The sequence below is a fragment of the Macrotis lagotis genome, chromosome 7, assembly GCF_037893015.1.
Source record: "Macrotis lagotis isolate mMagLag1 chromosome 7, bilby.v1.9.chrom.fasta, whole genome shotgun sequence".
Taxonomy (NCBI): Eukaryota; Metazoa; Chordata; class Mammalia; order Peramelemorphia; family Peramelidae; genus Macrotis; species Macrotis lagotis.
In genome coordinates this window covers 90,178,294-90,193,094 of record NC_133664.1, presented here as the reverse complement: position 1 = coordinate 90,193,094, position 14,801 = coordinate 90,178,294, and the positions used below count along the sequence as shown (strand labels likewise).

The 14,801-nt window shown below is 33.1% G+C and overlaps 1 protein-coding gene across 1 annotated transcript in view; it reads left to right on the top strand.

Moving 5' to 3' along the window:
- The window catches only part of DPP6 (dipeptidyl peptidase like 6), a 1,027,554-nt gene that overhangs the window by 590,426 nt on the left and 422,327 nt on the right, over positions 1-14,801 (top strand). The window contains exon 5 of the mRNA XM_074195237.1: positions 1,786-1,860. Coding sequence (XP_074051338.1) covers positions 1,786-1,860 — 75 coding nt within the window. The remainder of the gene's footprint in view (positions 1-1,785; positions 1,861-14,801) is intronic.

Genomic DNA, 14,801 nt, shown 5'->3' with positions numbered 1-14,801 from the left:
TCTCTAGAACCTTAGATCTCTGGGGAAGGGGAGGGGCTTTGGCTAACAATTTAACTTCTGTTTCTGTATAGCATTAGTCCCTCAAGTCCACATCCCCAACTCTTTTTTTCAAGGATTCTTTATTTGGTAGACTGCAGTTTCTGGTCTAGAATTCTAAACCTTAAGATTTCCACTGTTTGAGCCCCTGGGTTGAAGGTTCCACTTGCTTCTCATAGAACTAAAAAAAAAAAAAAAAGAAAATAAGATCAAAGCCCTAAGTTTGTGCTTGAGGAGTCACATAGCCTAATGAGAGTAGAGGGGCCGTCTAGCTCTTTCCATTACCATGTGGTGGTACCTGCAGTGAGCAAATGAGTCTTGTGCTGTACATATGACAGCAGTTCCAGTGAGGAGGTAGTTTTTAAAGACACTGTTAGTTCCAGTTTTGCAGGCAATGGAAAAAACCTCCTCCCAACTAAGTGGTAGGCCATCCCTGAATAGGCACCTCAAAAACAATCCTTTTAGCTCTCAGAAGCAGGTCCTTGGCATTTCGCATATGGGTGTCTCCCACATTTCCTTTGAACCTCACCTGTCAGTTAAATAACTTATTTGTGGCTATCCAATCCAACAAGTCTGTATTGTGTGCACTATGTACAAAATACTATCCTTGCCACTGAGAGTATAAAGATGAAATTTAAAAGTCCCCATTTATTCAAGTCATTAAAATTGAGTTGACATGCAATTTTTTTTTAAATGAAAGCGAAACAAGCAACTTCTACCTGCTTTCAGATAAAAAGAACAAAGGGAAATCTGGGAACTAGCTGAAACCAAGAAGAGTTTCCAGGGATAACACACCAGAAGCCTTCGTTCCTGTGGCTTAAAGCCCCTGACTAAACTGTTATAATCACCTAATCCCCTGTCTCTTTGCCTCATCATTGTGAAACTTGGTTGGCTAGAGATTCCCTGGGAGTTCATGGGAATTGGGCTTCACTGCTTCAATATGGGGGAAGTGTTGCTATTTCCACTGCCTGGAGGATGTTGTAAATGGGAAGAAGACATTCCCATTTCCCCCAACATCAAGGGGTGGGGTTATACTATTTTTTCATGAACTGAAATACTGAATTAATCTTTTGAATTAATACAGAAGTTAAGTGCTCTGGTATTGTCAAAGATCTTTCTTTACTTCAAGGATATTATGGAGTAGACAGGTATGAATCTAACTACAAATAAAGCATCATCTCCATCTTCCAAACCATCCTTTTACAAATGAACTGAAACTCAGACAATTCAAAACAAACTCAGGAAGTTTTAAAAAAAAGTCAAAATAAAAAGACAGACATTGTTAGATTAGACTCAGATTAATTAGACTCAGATTAATTGCAATAACCACTGGTGGTTCCCAAGAACAAATGATAAAATATATTTATCCCATCACTTGAGAAGTATTGGAGCAGAATTTTGCATATTTTGTCTGACTCATTCATTCAGTTGATTTTAACTGTTTTTCCCTGTAATGAGAGAACAAAGTTCAGGACAGAGTGAGATATATATTGGGGAAATAATTATGTAATTAAAATATTTAAAAGAAATCAATTATCTTTGGAAAAATCATGAAATAAATATGAAAATTTGAAAAATATTAAGAAAAATTGGAATTATCTCATGATACAGTGTAAGAGATATACTGACCTTATCAGGAATCCTGAGCTAAAATTGAACCTTACCTTTTTTTCCTCTTGGAAAATTTGGAGGTTTTTGCTAAGAATATTTTATAACATTTTATACATTTTGTTCTTTTTTTTTTTTAAGGAATCATTAAAAGCTGTCCGATATGAAGTATCTCCAGATAAAGAGTATGCCCTCTTTTCTTATAATGTGGAACCGGTGAGTATTACTTTTTGGTGTTCTATATGTCAAGGCATTTCTTTCTTCTGTTGCTGATGATTCATTATTTAGTGAATTTTTTCAAGCGTCATTCTCTGCTATCTTTGTAGCATAAGGTACTTGGATTGTCATGGGATTGTCTCTCTCTGTAGGTCATACTGCCATCTAGGAGAAAGGAAGGGTATAAATAACTGCACAGCTGAAAAAATCACTGTCATTCAACATTTTATAGAATTTTTTTGTGGAGATGGTGAGGATGTATCTCTCCACAAAAATTTATCTTACCCTTACATGTAATTTTTTTACTGCCATTTCCTCAATCATATCATAAATTTCTTCCTGGGAACAAAAAGCAACTGCTGCCATCTCCCTCCACTGAAATAATATATTAATTATCATGTCACCATTCATAGTACCGTAGTTAAGAGTGAGCTATCACTTTCCTTATATAAATCCCAATTTCCAGCAGGTTATAGATGACTTTTACATAAAATTTCACCCTGACTCTTCTAAAAAATTCACCTTGAACACAGGGTCAGTTTAATCCTCCAAGGGCTAAACAATGTCCTTCTGTCTCATTATAATGAGAAATGTCAAAATAAATGATATTTTAGAGAGCTGGAGCAGATGTGTTGCTTGGAGAAGAGTAGAAATGTTAGGAGAATGCACTTCTGAAAGGAATCACACTGTCCAGAAAAGGAAAAAGGGAAAGTATGCCATTGTCTTTCTGGTTATCAGAAAATGAGGTTCAAGTCTCCTATCTGTCTCTTACTACCTATGGGACATTAGACAAGTCACTTTGCTTCCCTTAGCATGAGTTTCTTCATCTTTATTTTTGTTTATTTTGTTTATTTTAGGTTTTTTTTTGCAAGGCGATAGGGTTAAGTGGCTTGCCCAAAGCCACACAGCTAGGTAATTATTAAGTGTCTGAAGCCATATTTGAACTTAGGTACCTCTGACTCCAGGGCCAGTGCTCTATCCACTGCATCACCTACCTGCCCCAAGTTTCTTCATCTTTAAAAGGAGTGGTTTGCACTAATTAATTTAAATTAATTAATTAAGGCTTTAAATTCCCATCCAACCCTAAATTCTCCAATTAAAATGTGTTTGAAGGGGCCTCTAAGGTGATATGTCTAGTCTTGATAACTCCTGAATGAATTGGAAAGAAACCTCAAAGCAGAAAGACGAATGATTGAATCATTCTACAGATTGTGTAGTCCAGATCCAAAAAGACTGGTGTTTTTACAATGACGATCGATAACAAGCATTAGTTCCTAAGAGATGGATCCATTTTCCATTAAGGTATGGTGTTTGTGGCTCCAGTATGCACTCATCCTTTCATCTGGAAATGATATCAGCTTGTTACATGTTTCAGTTGTCTTGACCTAAGCTATTAGGACTGCAAAACTGAGGGTGAAAAAAGAAGATAGTGTTTAGTTGTCAGTTTTCTTTGCTTCAATACAATTCCAAAATATCTCTGAATGACAACTAGTTTCTTTTATACCAGGATATGAAGCAGAATGTACAGGTACTGCTCCTTTTCTACCATGAGAAACTGAAATATTTCCTCTTCTTTCTCCCAACTTCTCACTAATCTAGAAATAAGAAAACACAAAAGGACGATATGATGATCTTCTTTGTATTCCTTCTTAGTACAATACCTGATACATAATGCTAAATTAATACTTTTTGATTGACTAACTGTAATCAAATACTCATAGGATTTTAGAGTTGAAAGGAAATTGAAAAATTTCCTAGTGCAATGTTTAATTTTACCAATGTTGCAGATTGGTTGTAAGGTAGATATATGGAAGGAATAGTAGACTTGTTCTGTGAGATCCCCAAGGTCAGACCTAATAGCAGTAGGTCAAAGTGACAGGGAGGTAGATCTTGGCTCAATGTAAGCAAGAAAATTAGCACTGATAGTTATTCAATAATAGATGGAATCTGGTCTTAGATACTACTACCTGTGTATCCTTATCTTGCCTCAGTATTCTTATCTGTAAAAATGATCTGGTAAAGGAAATGGCAAACCACAGTACTATCTTTTCCAAGAAATCCCCAATGGGAACTTAAAAAGTTGGATATGAAAAAACAATTAACAATAAATGGAACAGACTCACCAAAGAATACCCAAGAAAAGCACAAATGATTATCTGACAGGGATGCTGTAGAAAATGTGCCTATCTCTATGCCTGCTTTGCTTGGGTTGGTCTACAGGATTTCTAATTTTAAGATTTTGAGATTCTGTGCCTTGGGATTGCTCTAATCTTGACCTTTCTTATGCCTAATGAACTGTTAGTGATATTCTTTTAGGTTGTTCTTGTTATGAGTCATCACTGTAGTACTATACTATGTCTTAGAATTTGTACATAAGAACCTTGAGGTAATCTTTTCTTTCTGTTAACTATTTTGAGTCCTTAGGAGCCTAGTCCATTTGGAAACATACAACCGAAGAATTATTCAGATGAAAATCATGACAATTGTTAGTTTGGTGAAAGTACTTTTGAAGGAAAGGCTAAAGAAATAGAGTCTATTACCTTGTACAAGAAGACCAAAGACTATTACCTTTAATTTTTTTAAAACATTATATTCTTATGTAATTTTGCTATCTCTTATACTTTATTTTTTCCCTTAAGGATATGATTTCTCTCTCATCACATTCAAATTAGACCAGTGTGTACCAATGTGAAGACTAACAGATTGCCTTCTATGGGGGGGGGGGTGAGGGGAGGGAAGTGAGATTAAGGAAAAATTGTAAAGTTCAAAATAAATAAATAAATTTTAAAAAATTATAGCTAAAAAAAAGAAAATGGAAACTTTAAGAAGTATAAATGTTTTTGTTGTTGTTTAGTTATTTTTCAGTTGTGTATAACTCTTCATGACCCCTTTTAGGGTTTTCTTGACAAAGATTCTGGAGTGATTTTATTTTCCCTTCTCTAGCTCATTTTTCAGATGAAGAAACTGAGGCAAATAGGATAAAGTGATTTGCCCAGAGTCACATAGCTAGGAAGTTTCTGAAGCCAGATTTGAATTCAGGAAGAAGAGTCTTCCTTACTCCAGGTTCAATATTCTACCCATTGGACCACCTAGCTGTCCATCTAAGTATATATAAAATTAGCATTTGTGTCAGTAAATTGGTCACTATTATAAGTTTTTAAGTCTGTTTAATTTAACCAACTCTTATGAAGGTACCTATGATTGACTATGCTTTATGAATTTAAAAACAAAAATAAAATAGTCTCTCACCTCAAAATTTACATTCTATTTAGAGGGGTTGATAGGTAGTGAAGAGGACTTCATGGTACAACATAAATGCAAACCAGTTGATTTGTTTGCACATTAATATAATCTCAACAAATAGAGAATATTAACAGTAGGGAATCAGGAAAGACTCTTAAAAAGAAAGCATCTCAGTGGTACTTTGAGGAAAGCTAGGGTTTCAAGAGATGGATAAAAGAGAAATGTATTCCAAACATAACAGAATCAATAGTACAAAGCGACTGAGGTAGGAGAAAGAATTGAGTATGTACAGAATAGCTACCAGGTCAATTTAACCAACACAGAGATTTAGGAGAATAATATGACACAAGATTGGAAAGGCAGATGAGAACTAAATTCTAAAATTTTATATAATATCTTAGAGGCAAAAGGGATCAACTAATTATTTTTATCCTGCTACCAGTCTAGTTTATGTCCTTATCTCATACATGTGGATTTTTTGTAATAATGAGTTATAGAAGAAAGACTTCACACCTACAAAACCATGGTTCAAATCCCAACTCTGCACTTGACCATATGAATGACCTTTGGAAAATCATTTCACCTTTCTTGGCCTAATTTTCTATTTCTATAAAATGAATCAGTTGGACTAGATAAATTTCAACTTCCTTTCTAGCTCTAAATCTCTATTGAGCCTAAGAAATAACCTTCCTTTTGTCTCCACTCTCAGTCCAATTCAATAAGTATTACTTAAGTAACCAAATGTTTGGAGAATTATTCTAGGTCCTAGGAAAGAGGGAAAATAGAGATAACAGTCTCTGTTTTCATGGAAATTTGGACTATGGGCAGACTGTGAAGGGGTTGGTCAAGAAGTCTGAATTTTACTGCGTAGAGAACTTGGTGGTGGTATTCTAAAACTGATTAATTTAAATTAGATGAATTCTAAATCAAAGATTCTAATTCTATTCCTGGGTTTTTCTTTGATTGAAAGGTTGTAAGGAGAAGAAAGAGATGACTAGAAAGATTATCCTGGTAATGATGTGAGGATGGAGTTAAGGGAAAATCTAATGCCTTGGTGATAGGAGGAGAGAAATCATGAACTATAAGTATCTACAGGGTAAGGGTCATTCTCTGAACTATGGCATCCACAGTCCCTAGCTTTGAGCTTATGTATAGGTGCTTTTGTTTATTGTTGAATGAATCAAAGCATCCAGTCATTGACATATCAGTAAATCATATTTCTAACCTGTGATTGTCAATGTTTAGGAAGCCTTTTCCTTGTGAGGAATTCCCTCTGATAATTTAGAAAAGTATATATTCTCCAACTTATAAAAAGACATCTGGTCATTAAGAGGTTAAGGGGTTGTGCATAGCCACACAATCAATATGTATTAGAAGCAGGACTTGAAACCCAATCCTCTCATTAGTACTTTATCCATATGCCTATAGGACTTTTCAATAATTCATGTTTATATAGCACTTAATACCTTTCACAGTACTTTTCCTTATTGCAATTCTGTGAGGTAGGTAATAGTAATATTATTATATTCTTTTTACTGATGCAATTGAAACTGAAACTCAGAAATAAAATGACTTGCCTAAGATCACATTTCATTTGGAATTACGCCCAAAGGGCAACAAAAATGTGCATACCCTTTGACCCAGCAATACCACTACTGGGTCTATACCCTGAAGAGATAATGAAAATAGGTAACAACATCACTTGTACAAAAATATTCATAGTGGCCCTGTTTGCAGTGGCAAAGAATTGGAAATTTGGTAAATGTCCTTCAATTGGGGAATGGCTTAACAAACTGTAGTATTTGTATGTCATGGAACACTATTGTTCTATTAGAAATCAGGAGGGATGGGAATTCATGGAAGCCTGGAAGGATTTGCATGAACTGATGCTGAGCAAGATGAGAAGAACCAGAAAAACATTGTACACCCTAACAGCAACATGGGGGTGATGGTCAACCTTGATGGACTTGCTCATTCCATCAGTGCAACAATCAGGCACAATTTTGGGCTATCTGTGATGGAGAATGTCATCTGTATCCAGAGAAAGATTTATGAAGTTTGAACAAAGACCAAAAACTATTACTTTGAATTTAGGAAAAAACAACCCTTTATCTTATTATGTAATTCTGCTATCTCTTATACTATATTTTCCTTCCTTAAGGATATGATTTCTCTCATCACATTCAAGTTAGACCATTGTAAAGACTAATAGACTGCCTTCTGTGGTGGGGCGGGGAAGGAAGATTGGGGGGAAAATTGTAAAACTCAAAATAAATAAAATCTTAATGCCCCAAGTATAGAGGTCAACCAGAAACATAAAATTCTGTGAAAATGTTACACAAAGTGGTAGAAAGAATGGACAAGCATGTTTCTGGAAAGGTCAGTGAAACATAATGATGTTTCCCTTAGACTAAAATTAATTTATTTTAGACTCTCTCATTAAGTTTGTTCTGAAAAAAAAGTACAAAATTTAACATAATAACATTCTTCGGGTAATACCATATATATATATACATACATATATATATATATAATCTGAAGAATGGAACACTACATTTTCCAAAGTAGTAAAGGTGCAGGTCACCCAAAAGCAAAGGAGAAGTACCTGATGGATATTGGTAGACTGGCCCTTATGAGTAATAAAAAATTGTGCTAGAAAAGCAACATAAAAATATGAATCAGAAAGTAATGAGAAAGAAGGGTAACAAAAATACAGTTCTTTGATAACCATGTGGTTTTCAAAAATCTGGAAGAAGTTTCTCACATATTTAGTGAACTTTCTGAGAATCATGGAAGACCTGGGCAAGAGTTGCCTAGATTCAAAAGGCATGAATTCAGCCACTGTTATGTCATTTGCAGCAGTATCTGTATTAATGATATGATCCACTAAAATATAAATTATCTTTGAAAAAAAGTATTTTATTGCTCCAAATCAATGTCACAGGCTCATCCTGACTTTCTGATTCCATGAAACTAGATATAATGAATGAGATTACAAAACAATTTTATTAACATAGAACATATTACCTACAAAGCTTATAGATTGACAAATAATTTATGAGTAAACAAAATATAGAGAACAATGTGAGGTATAAAAATGGATCATTTACATTAAATTAAAAAGGGGTTGCACAAATAAAACAAATGTGGCCAAAATCAGAAGGAAAACAGAAAATTTGATAAAATTTTTATAGTTATATTCTCACATAAAAATTTCATATCACAAATTTATAAAGAACTTTGTAAAATATATAAGAAAATGAATCATCCCATAATAATCAAAGATAACCATAGTTTTCCAGTGAAAAAATCAAAACAATTTGTAGTCATATAAAAATGTTCTAAATAATTATTGATTAGAAAAACGTAAAACAATCTTGAGATATCATTGTATACCAATCAAGTTTGCTAAAATGATAGAAGGAAAAAGTGACAAATGTTGGAAGAATGTGGAAAAAATTGGACCACTAATTCAGTGTTGAAACTATGTACTGATCCAAACATTTTAGAGAGAAATCTGGAATTGTCCAAAGAGTTATTAAATTGCTATACCCTTTGACCTAGCAATACCACTACTGGGTCTATTTCCCAGATAATTAGGAAAAAAGGAAAAGAACCTGTATGTTCTAAAATAGTTATAGCAGCCTTCTGGTAAAGAACTGGAAATTGACAGAATAAATTGGGGAATGGCAGCAAGTTATGGTCTATGATTGTGATGGAATATTGCTGTAAGAAATGATGAACTCAATGATCTTAGAAAAACATGAATAGATTTGCCTGAAATAAGATCAAAATGAAAATAAGCAAGAGAACATTGAGTATAGTAACAACAAAATTGTTTTAAGAATAACTTTGAGTGAATAAGTTATTTTGGCTATTATAAGTACCCAAATTAACTACAGAGGACATATTAAGGAAGACACTCTCTGCATCCAGAGAAAGAATTGATAAATAAAAATACATATAGAATGGTTTTATATATGCACATATATTTGTGTATAATAGTAGTGATCTCTAGAATGGAGGGAGAAAAACAGAAAGTTATTTGATAACTTTCTTAAATATTTAAAAGGAATAGCAATCTGTATATAATAAATGTGTAGTTTTATGCACTTTAATGTCTTTTATGAAAATTCTTGTCTCATTAACTTCAGAATAAAATAAATAATTTTTTTAATTAGGCAGATAGGTGGTATGGTAGATAGAGAACTAGACATGGAATAAAGTCTTTCTGCTGAAATAAAATCCAGTCTCAGGTGCTTGCTAGCTGCTTAACCCTGTGCCAATCATTTACCTGTACTTCCATGTGAAGTGTTACCTTTTTAAACTTAAGTATTTTACTTTTAATGATTTTAAAACAGTTTTCTGAAATGGGGTTCATGGGTTTCACCAAATGGATCCCTGATACAAAAAAAAAGGAAAAGAACCCCTGTTTAGGATGCTGCTACATGACTATGAGTAAAATGGATATATTTTCCAGCCCTCAGTTTTTCCATTGGTACTGAGGAGGCACATGGTAATATATGTGCAAGACCTTATGAACAAATGTATTATTTCTATTACAAGAAGTAAGGTATTACTAATATTCCCAAAAGATCTCAAAACAAAAAAATGATGCTGTCCTGTTTTAAAGTTAAAAATATCTAAATTCAAATAATGCTTCAAAAACTTTCTAACTCTTTGATCCTAGAAAAACACTTAGCTCTCTCAGCCTTAGTTTCCTAATCTCTAAAACAGAGATGATAGCACCAACTTACAGGATTGTTGTGAGAATCAAAGGAGATAACACACATCATTATTTCACAAACTTTATACTACTACAGAAATGATAATTCTTACTGATACTTCTTTTAATAATAATTATAATAATAATAGAAATAAATGATAAATACCTCAATGATTTTACCTTCAAAACATATTTCATGCCTGCTCCATTTTCTCCACTCATACAAAGACAGTCATAATTTTGATTCTCATTATCTCTTTTCAGCAATGTTGCAGTAGCCTCCTAAAGACTTTCTTGCTTCTCGTTTCTCTACCCTCTCCAATTCATCATTTGCCCAGTTTCTAAATTAATCTTCATAAGGTAGATGTCTGAGGATATCATTCCTTTGCACAAAAAAGTTATCTTCTAAACTGATTATCTTCAATTGTCTTATTTCAAATTGCATTTACTTATCTTACTTGTACTATGTACAGGTTTTATCCCACTGCAGAGTATGTTTCTTGACCACAGGAATTTTTTTCCTTTGTATTCTTATTGTCAGACAGTGATATTAGATAGTAGTTTATTGAATTGAATGAAGTTCAAGGATTCCCCACTTCCCATTGAAAACAGAATTAAAGGAGAATTAATTAGTCTGGTAAATGTAAATATATTTCACATAATCTGAAAAAAATTACTAAGGATTCTAAATAAAAGTAAATCAAATATTAAAGAAAGGATTGCATCACATAAAGGAATTCTACCATAATTTTTTATTGCAGAATTAAAGCTGAATAGATGAATATTAGGAGAGTTAGTGATGGTCAGTTTAATTTGATATGTTTGTCCTGTTAAAAGTAGTTATTGGTTTACATTTACATTTACATTACTTATACATGTTGTCATACTTATGAAACTTCATTTCCCAGAGCTATCTGCAATAAAATCTAGCCAAAGTCTGTGTGATACAGAAACTGAAAAAAATTGTTTTGTAAGGGTCGAGTGGCCTTAGGCATTTGTCCTTGATCCAGAGGCAGAAAATGGATTTTTTTTCATGAATTGGCAGTATTTAATATAATTTTTCTCAGTGGTTGCTTCTGAACAAGTCTAAAATACTTTCTCCATTTCTGTTTTTCTAATAGAAAACATAATACTAGTTGAAACCTATTGAATGCACAATGAGCGAAGGTGATATTGTATATAGTGTATGAGGATAGGTACTAGATCTGTGATTTCATTGGTAAAGAAGTAAGATTTAAAGCTTAAAGCAGAGGTTTTCAGCCTGGATTCATGAAAGTTTGAAAATATTTTTTTGATAATTATATGTTGGTATAATTGGTTTCCTTTGTATTCCTATATATTTCATTTGATATTTTAATAAGAATATTCTGATGAGGGAGAATAAGCTTTACAAGACTGCCAAAGGGGTCCCTGACATAAAAAAGTGAAAAATTCCCCTTTAAATGGGATCCCTAAGAGATTTGTCTCAAAAACAGGACTAGAATCAGGTTTTCTTGATTTCGAAGCTGGCTGTCCAACCAGTATGCTATGCTGTCTCTCATTTAAGATATTATTTTGAAAAACCCAAAAGTATTTTTGAATCCTCTAATTATACATATAGGTGCCAAGCACAATAAACAGATTGCATTGATAAAAGTCCAATGGGATACTATTTGTAAAAGTACATTGATTACTTGAAAAGTGCCTTGTAAATATAAGGTGGTATTATTTTTTGTCCCCTGCCCTCTCTGAGCTTTCCATTTAATGGATTAGGTTCAATAATCTTTATGGGAATGGAGTTTTACATTGCTTTTGTGAAACTATATCAGATCATTTGAGTCCCTAGGTCAGTATTGCACTATTGAATAGTCCAGATATGGAAATTAAACAACAGTAGATCTTTATCTGTAATTTGAGAGCTCCATCTCAAAACCCAAAAAGTGAAAAGCGAAAAATTTGATATGGAATAGCTAATTAGCCAGATCACAACTTCACCAACTGTTTTGCAGAAGTTGTATATGGTTTGTTTTTGGATTTGGATTGGCAAATGAGACCAGGTAACCCAAGGAGAGCCTGATGTTGTTGATAAAACAAAACGTTGAAGGACCATTGTATTGAAGTTCTGTGGTGACAGATTTTTTTTAATCTATATAGTAATCATATATTCCCAAAACAAGGAGCTTTTTCATTTAAAATTCAGTTAAATTTAAATTACAATTTAAGGTTCCCTGTGTAGAGATCACATAAGGGCAAAGATTTATATTTTAAAAAGCACTTTTTGACTATTCTAAATATCAAAATTAACTATAAAGGGCATATGAAGAGATGCTATCTGCATCCAGAGAAAGAACTGATGAACAGAAGTATGTGTGTGGAATAATTTCACACACACACACACACACACACATGCTTATTTGTTCCTGATGGCAGCCATCTCTAAGACAGTGGAGAGGAAGGGAAGAATAAAAAGGAAAAAAAAGAAATTTACATGATAGCTTTCTTTATTATATATTTAAATGAATAGCAGATTGTACATAATAGACTTGCAATTGCATGCAAAATCATTTTTATTATACTATGCTATGGAAATGCTTAGTTTATCTCAAAAATTAAAAATAAAAAAAATAATTAGGGAAGATGATAGAACTTATTGATGTTTAACAGTGAGGAAACTGAGACATTAAATGTGATATGCTTTGACCAAAGTCATGCAGGTAATAAGTAACCTAGACAGAGTTTGAATTCAGCTGCTCTGACATCTTGTGCTCTTTTATATCACACCTTGTGGCCCCATCCTGTAACACTTGCTCTCTCCTGAGACACATTGGTTGAATTTAGTGACTGTCTATGTGTTACAATTTAGTATCTGCCTGCCAAAAAAATATCTCTTTCCTTCCAGCTGTCATAGAAACTGAAATTTCCACTATTAAAGGAACTTTTTCAGAAAATTAAGAAGACCCTTGTGGAAATACATTGATGTTACCAGGGTGGAGAATAAATTAGTCCCCTACTATCAGTTATAGTCCCACTCATACTACTCTTTGCTATTTAATAAGTCTGTAACTTTGGATATGTAACTTAACCTCAGTGGGCCTCATTTTCCTATTAGACAAAATGAATAGGTTGGACCTAATGATTAAATGGCAGCCAATGTTAAGGATACAGAGAATTCTGCAAAACAGATTGATGATACCACTGTGAGGATAGAACTGTTAGGATACTGCTAGGGTATGGAAAGGGACTCAGGAGCCTCTCTAGAGCACTGGGAGCTGAGATGTGGCAATGAATGATGTAATCTATAGAATGATGGACTGATAGGCAAGAAAATCCAAATTCAAATATGGCCTCAGATACTAATTATGAGATTTGGGACAAATCACTTAATGTCTCTTAATCCTAATTTTCTCAACTATAAAATAAGGATAATAAATCTATCTGTTTCCCAGGGTTGTTGGAAGGATTGCAAGAGATAATTTCTTCTAAAGATTTTTATTTATTTTGAATTTTACAATTTTTCCCCTAATTTTACTTGCCTTTCCCCCTCACCCCTCACCCCTCACAGAAGGCAATTTGCCAGTCTTTACATTGTTTTCATAGTATACATTGATCCAAATTGAATGTGATGACAGAGAAATCATATCCTTAAGGAAGAAAGATAAAGTAAAAAAGATAGCAAGATCAGACAATAAGATAGCAGGTTTTTTCCTAAATTAAAGGTAATAGTCCTTGGTCTTTCTTTAAACTCCACAGTTCTTTCTCTGAAAGGAAAAACAAGATCTCTTGATCTAATTTATGGAGAGAAGGAAAACTTGCATGTATCAAATCAATGGAAGAAATGATTGGAAAGAAGATACATTGAGTTGGCTACATAAAACTCTATAATATATAAAATAAAGGAACCATGAGAGAATATCTATATAATAATAGTTAACAATATCTAACAAATAATTAGATTAACAAATCTAATAATTTCTAGTGGTTTAAGATTTGCAAAGCATTTTGCATATCATTTTTGTCCTCACAAAAGAAATGCTACTATCCCCATTTTATAGATAAGAAACAGTGACTCGGAGAGTCTGGCAGCAGATAAACACTTATTAAGCTTTTAAAATATGCCAGCTAGTTTTTGAGGCAGAAGTAAGACTTAGACCTTCCTGAGTCCATGTAAAGAGCTCTATTTATTATACCTGATGTGGTGGCAGTCTGATAAAAATATCATATCCAGTTCAGGATAGTAAGAATTCTTTCTGATCTTCTACCTTTGTGTACAGAAGCCTGCCAATAATGAATATAGTTCAAAATTTACAAATAGCTCATCTTATCTTCTGTCAGTGCTATTGTATTTAGAAACTGAACTGAGACAATAACAACAACAATAATAATAGTGACACTAATCAAATGATTTGACAAGTTGACAATTTCTACATTTTATAATGGACTTTTATAAGTTGATAAACCAAATTAGCCAGTGACGTTTGTATACTTGTTAATAAAAGATGTGAAAAAAGTAAATGAGAAGAAAAATCTCTTTGCTGAGCAATACAATAAGATATTAAATAGAGAACACTTAATTGCTTTTATTATGAATGGCTAACATTGTAATGTAGTGAAAGAAATAATCTTTCAGATCCTTCGAGATGCTATTTGTTCTTCAGTTCCATTTTAGCTGTCCATTATTGTGGGTGAACTCGTTAACAGCAATTATATGCAGACTCAAAGCTGATTAATATAAACCAAACTGCTAAGGCATTCTGAACAGCAATTAGGGTTTAGAGGTTTTTACATAGCTGTAGAAAGATCATTATCTCTATTTTATGGTTAAAGTATTTTTGTATAACTTAAAAACTGTATGGAAATAATAATTGCTTCTAAAATAAATTTCATTAATATCTTTTTTTCTGTCAGCATGCTTTCCACCAGTACTCTTCCTCCTCATCCCAAGAACATTCCCATATAATGAACAGTATTTTTAGAAAACCAAAAAAGAAAAAAG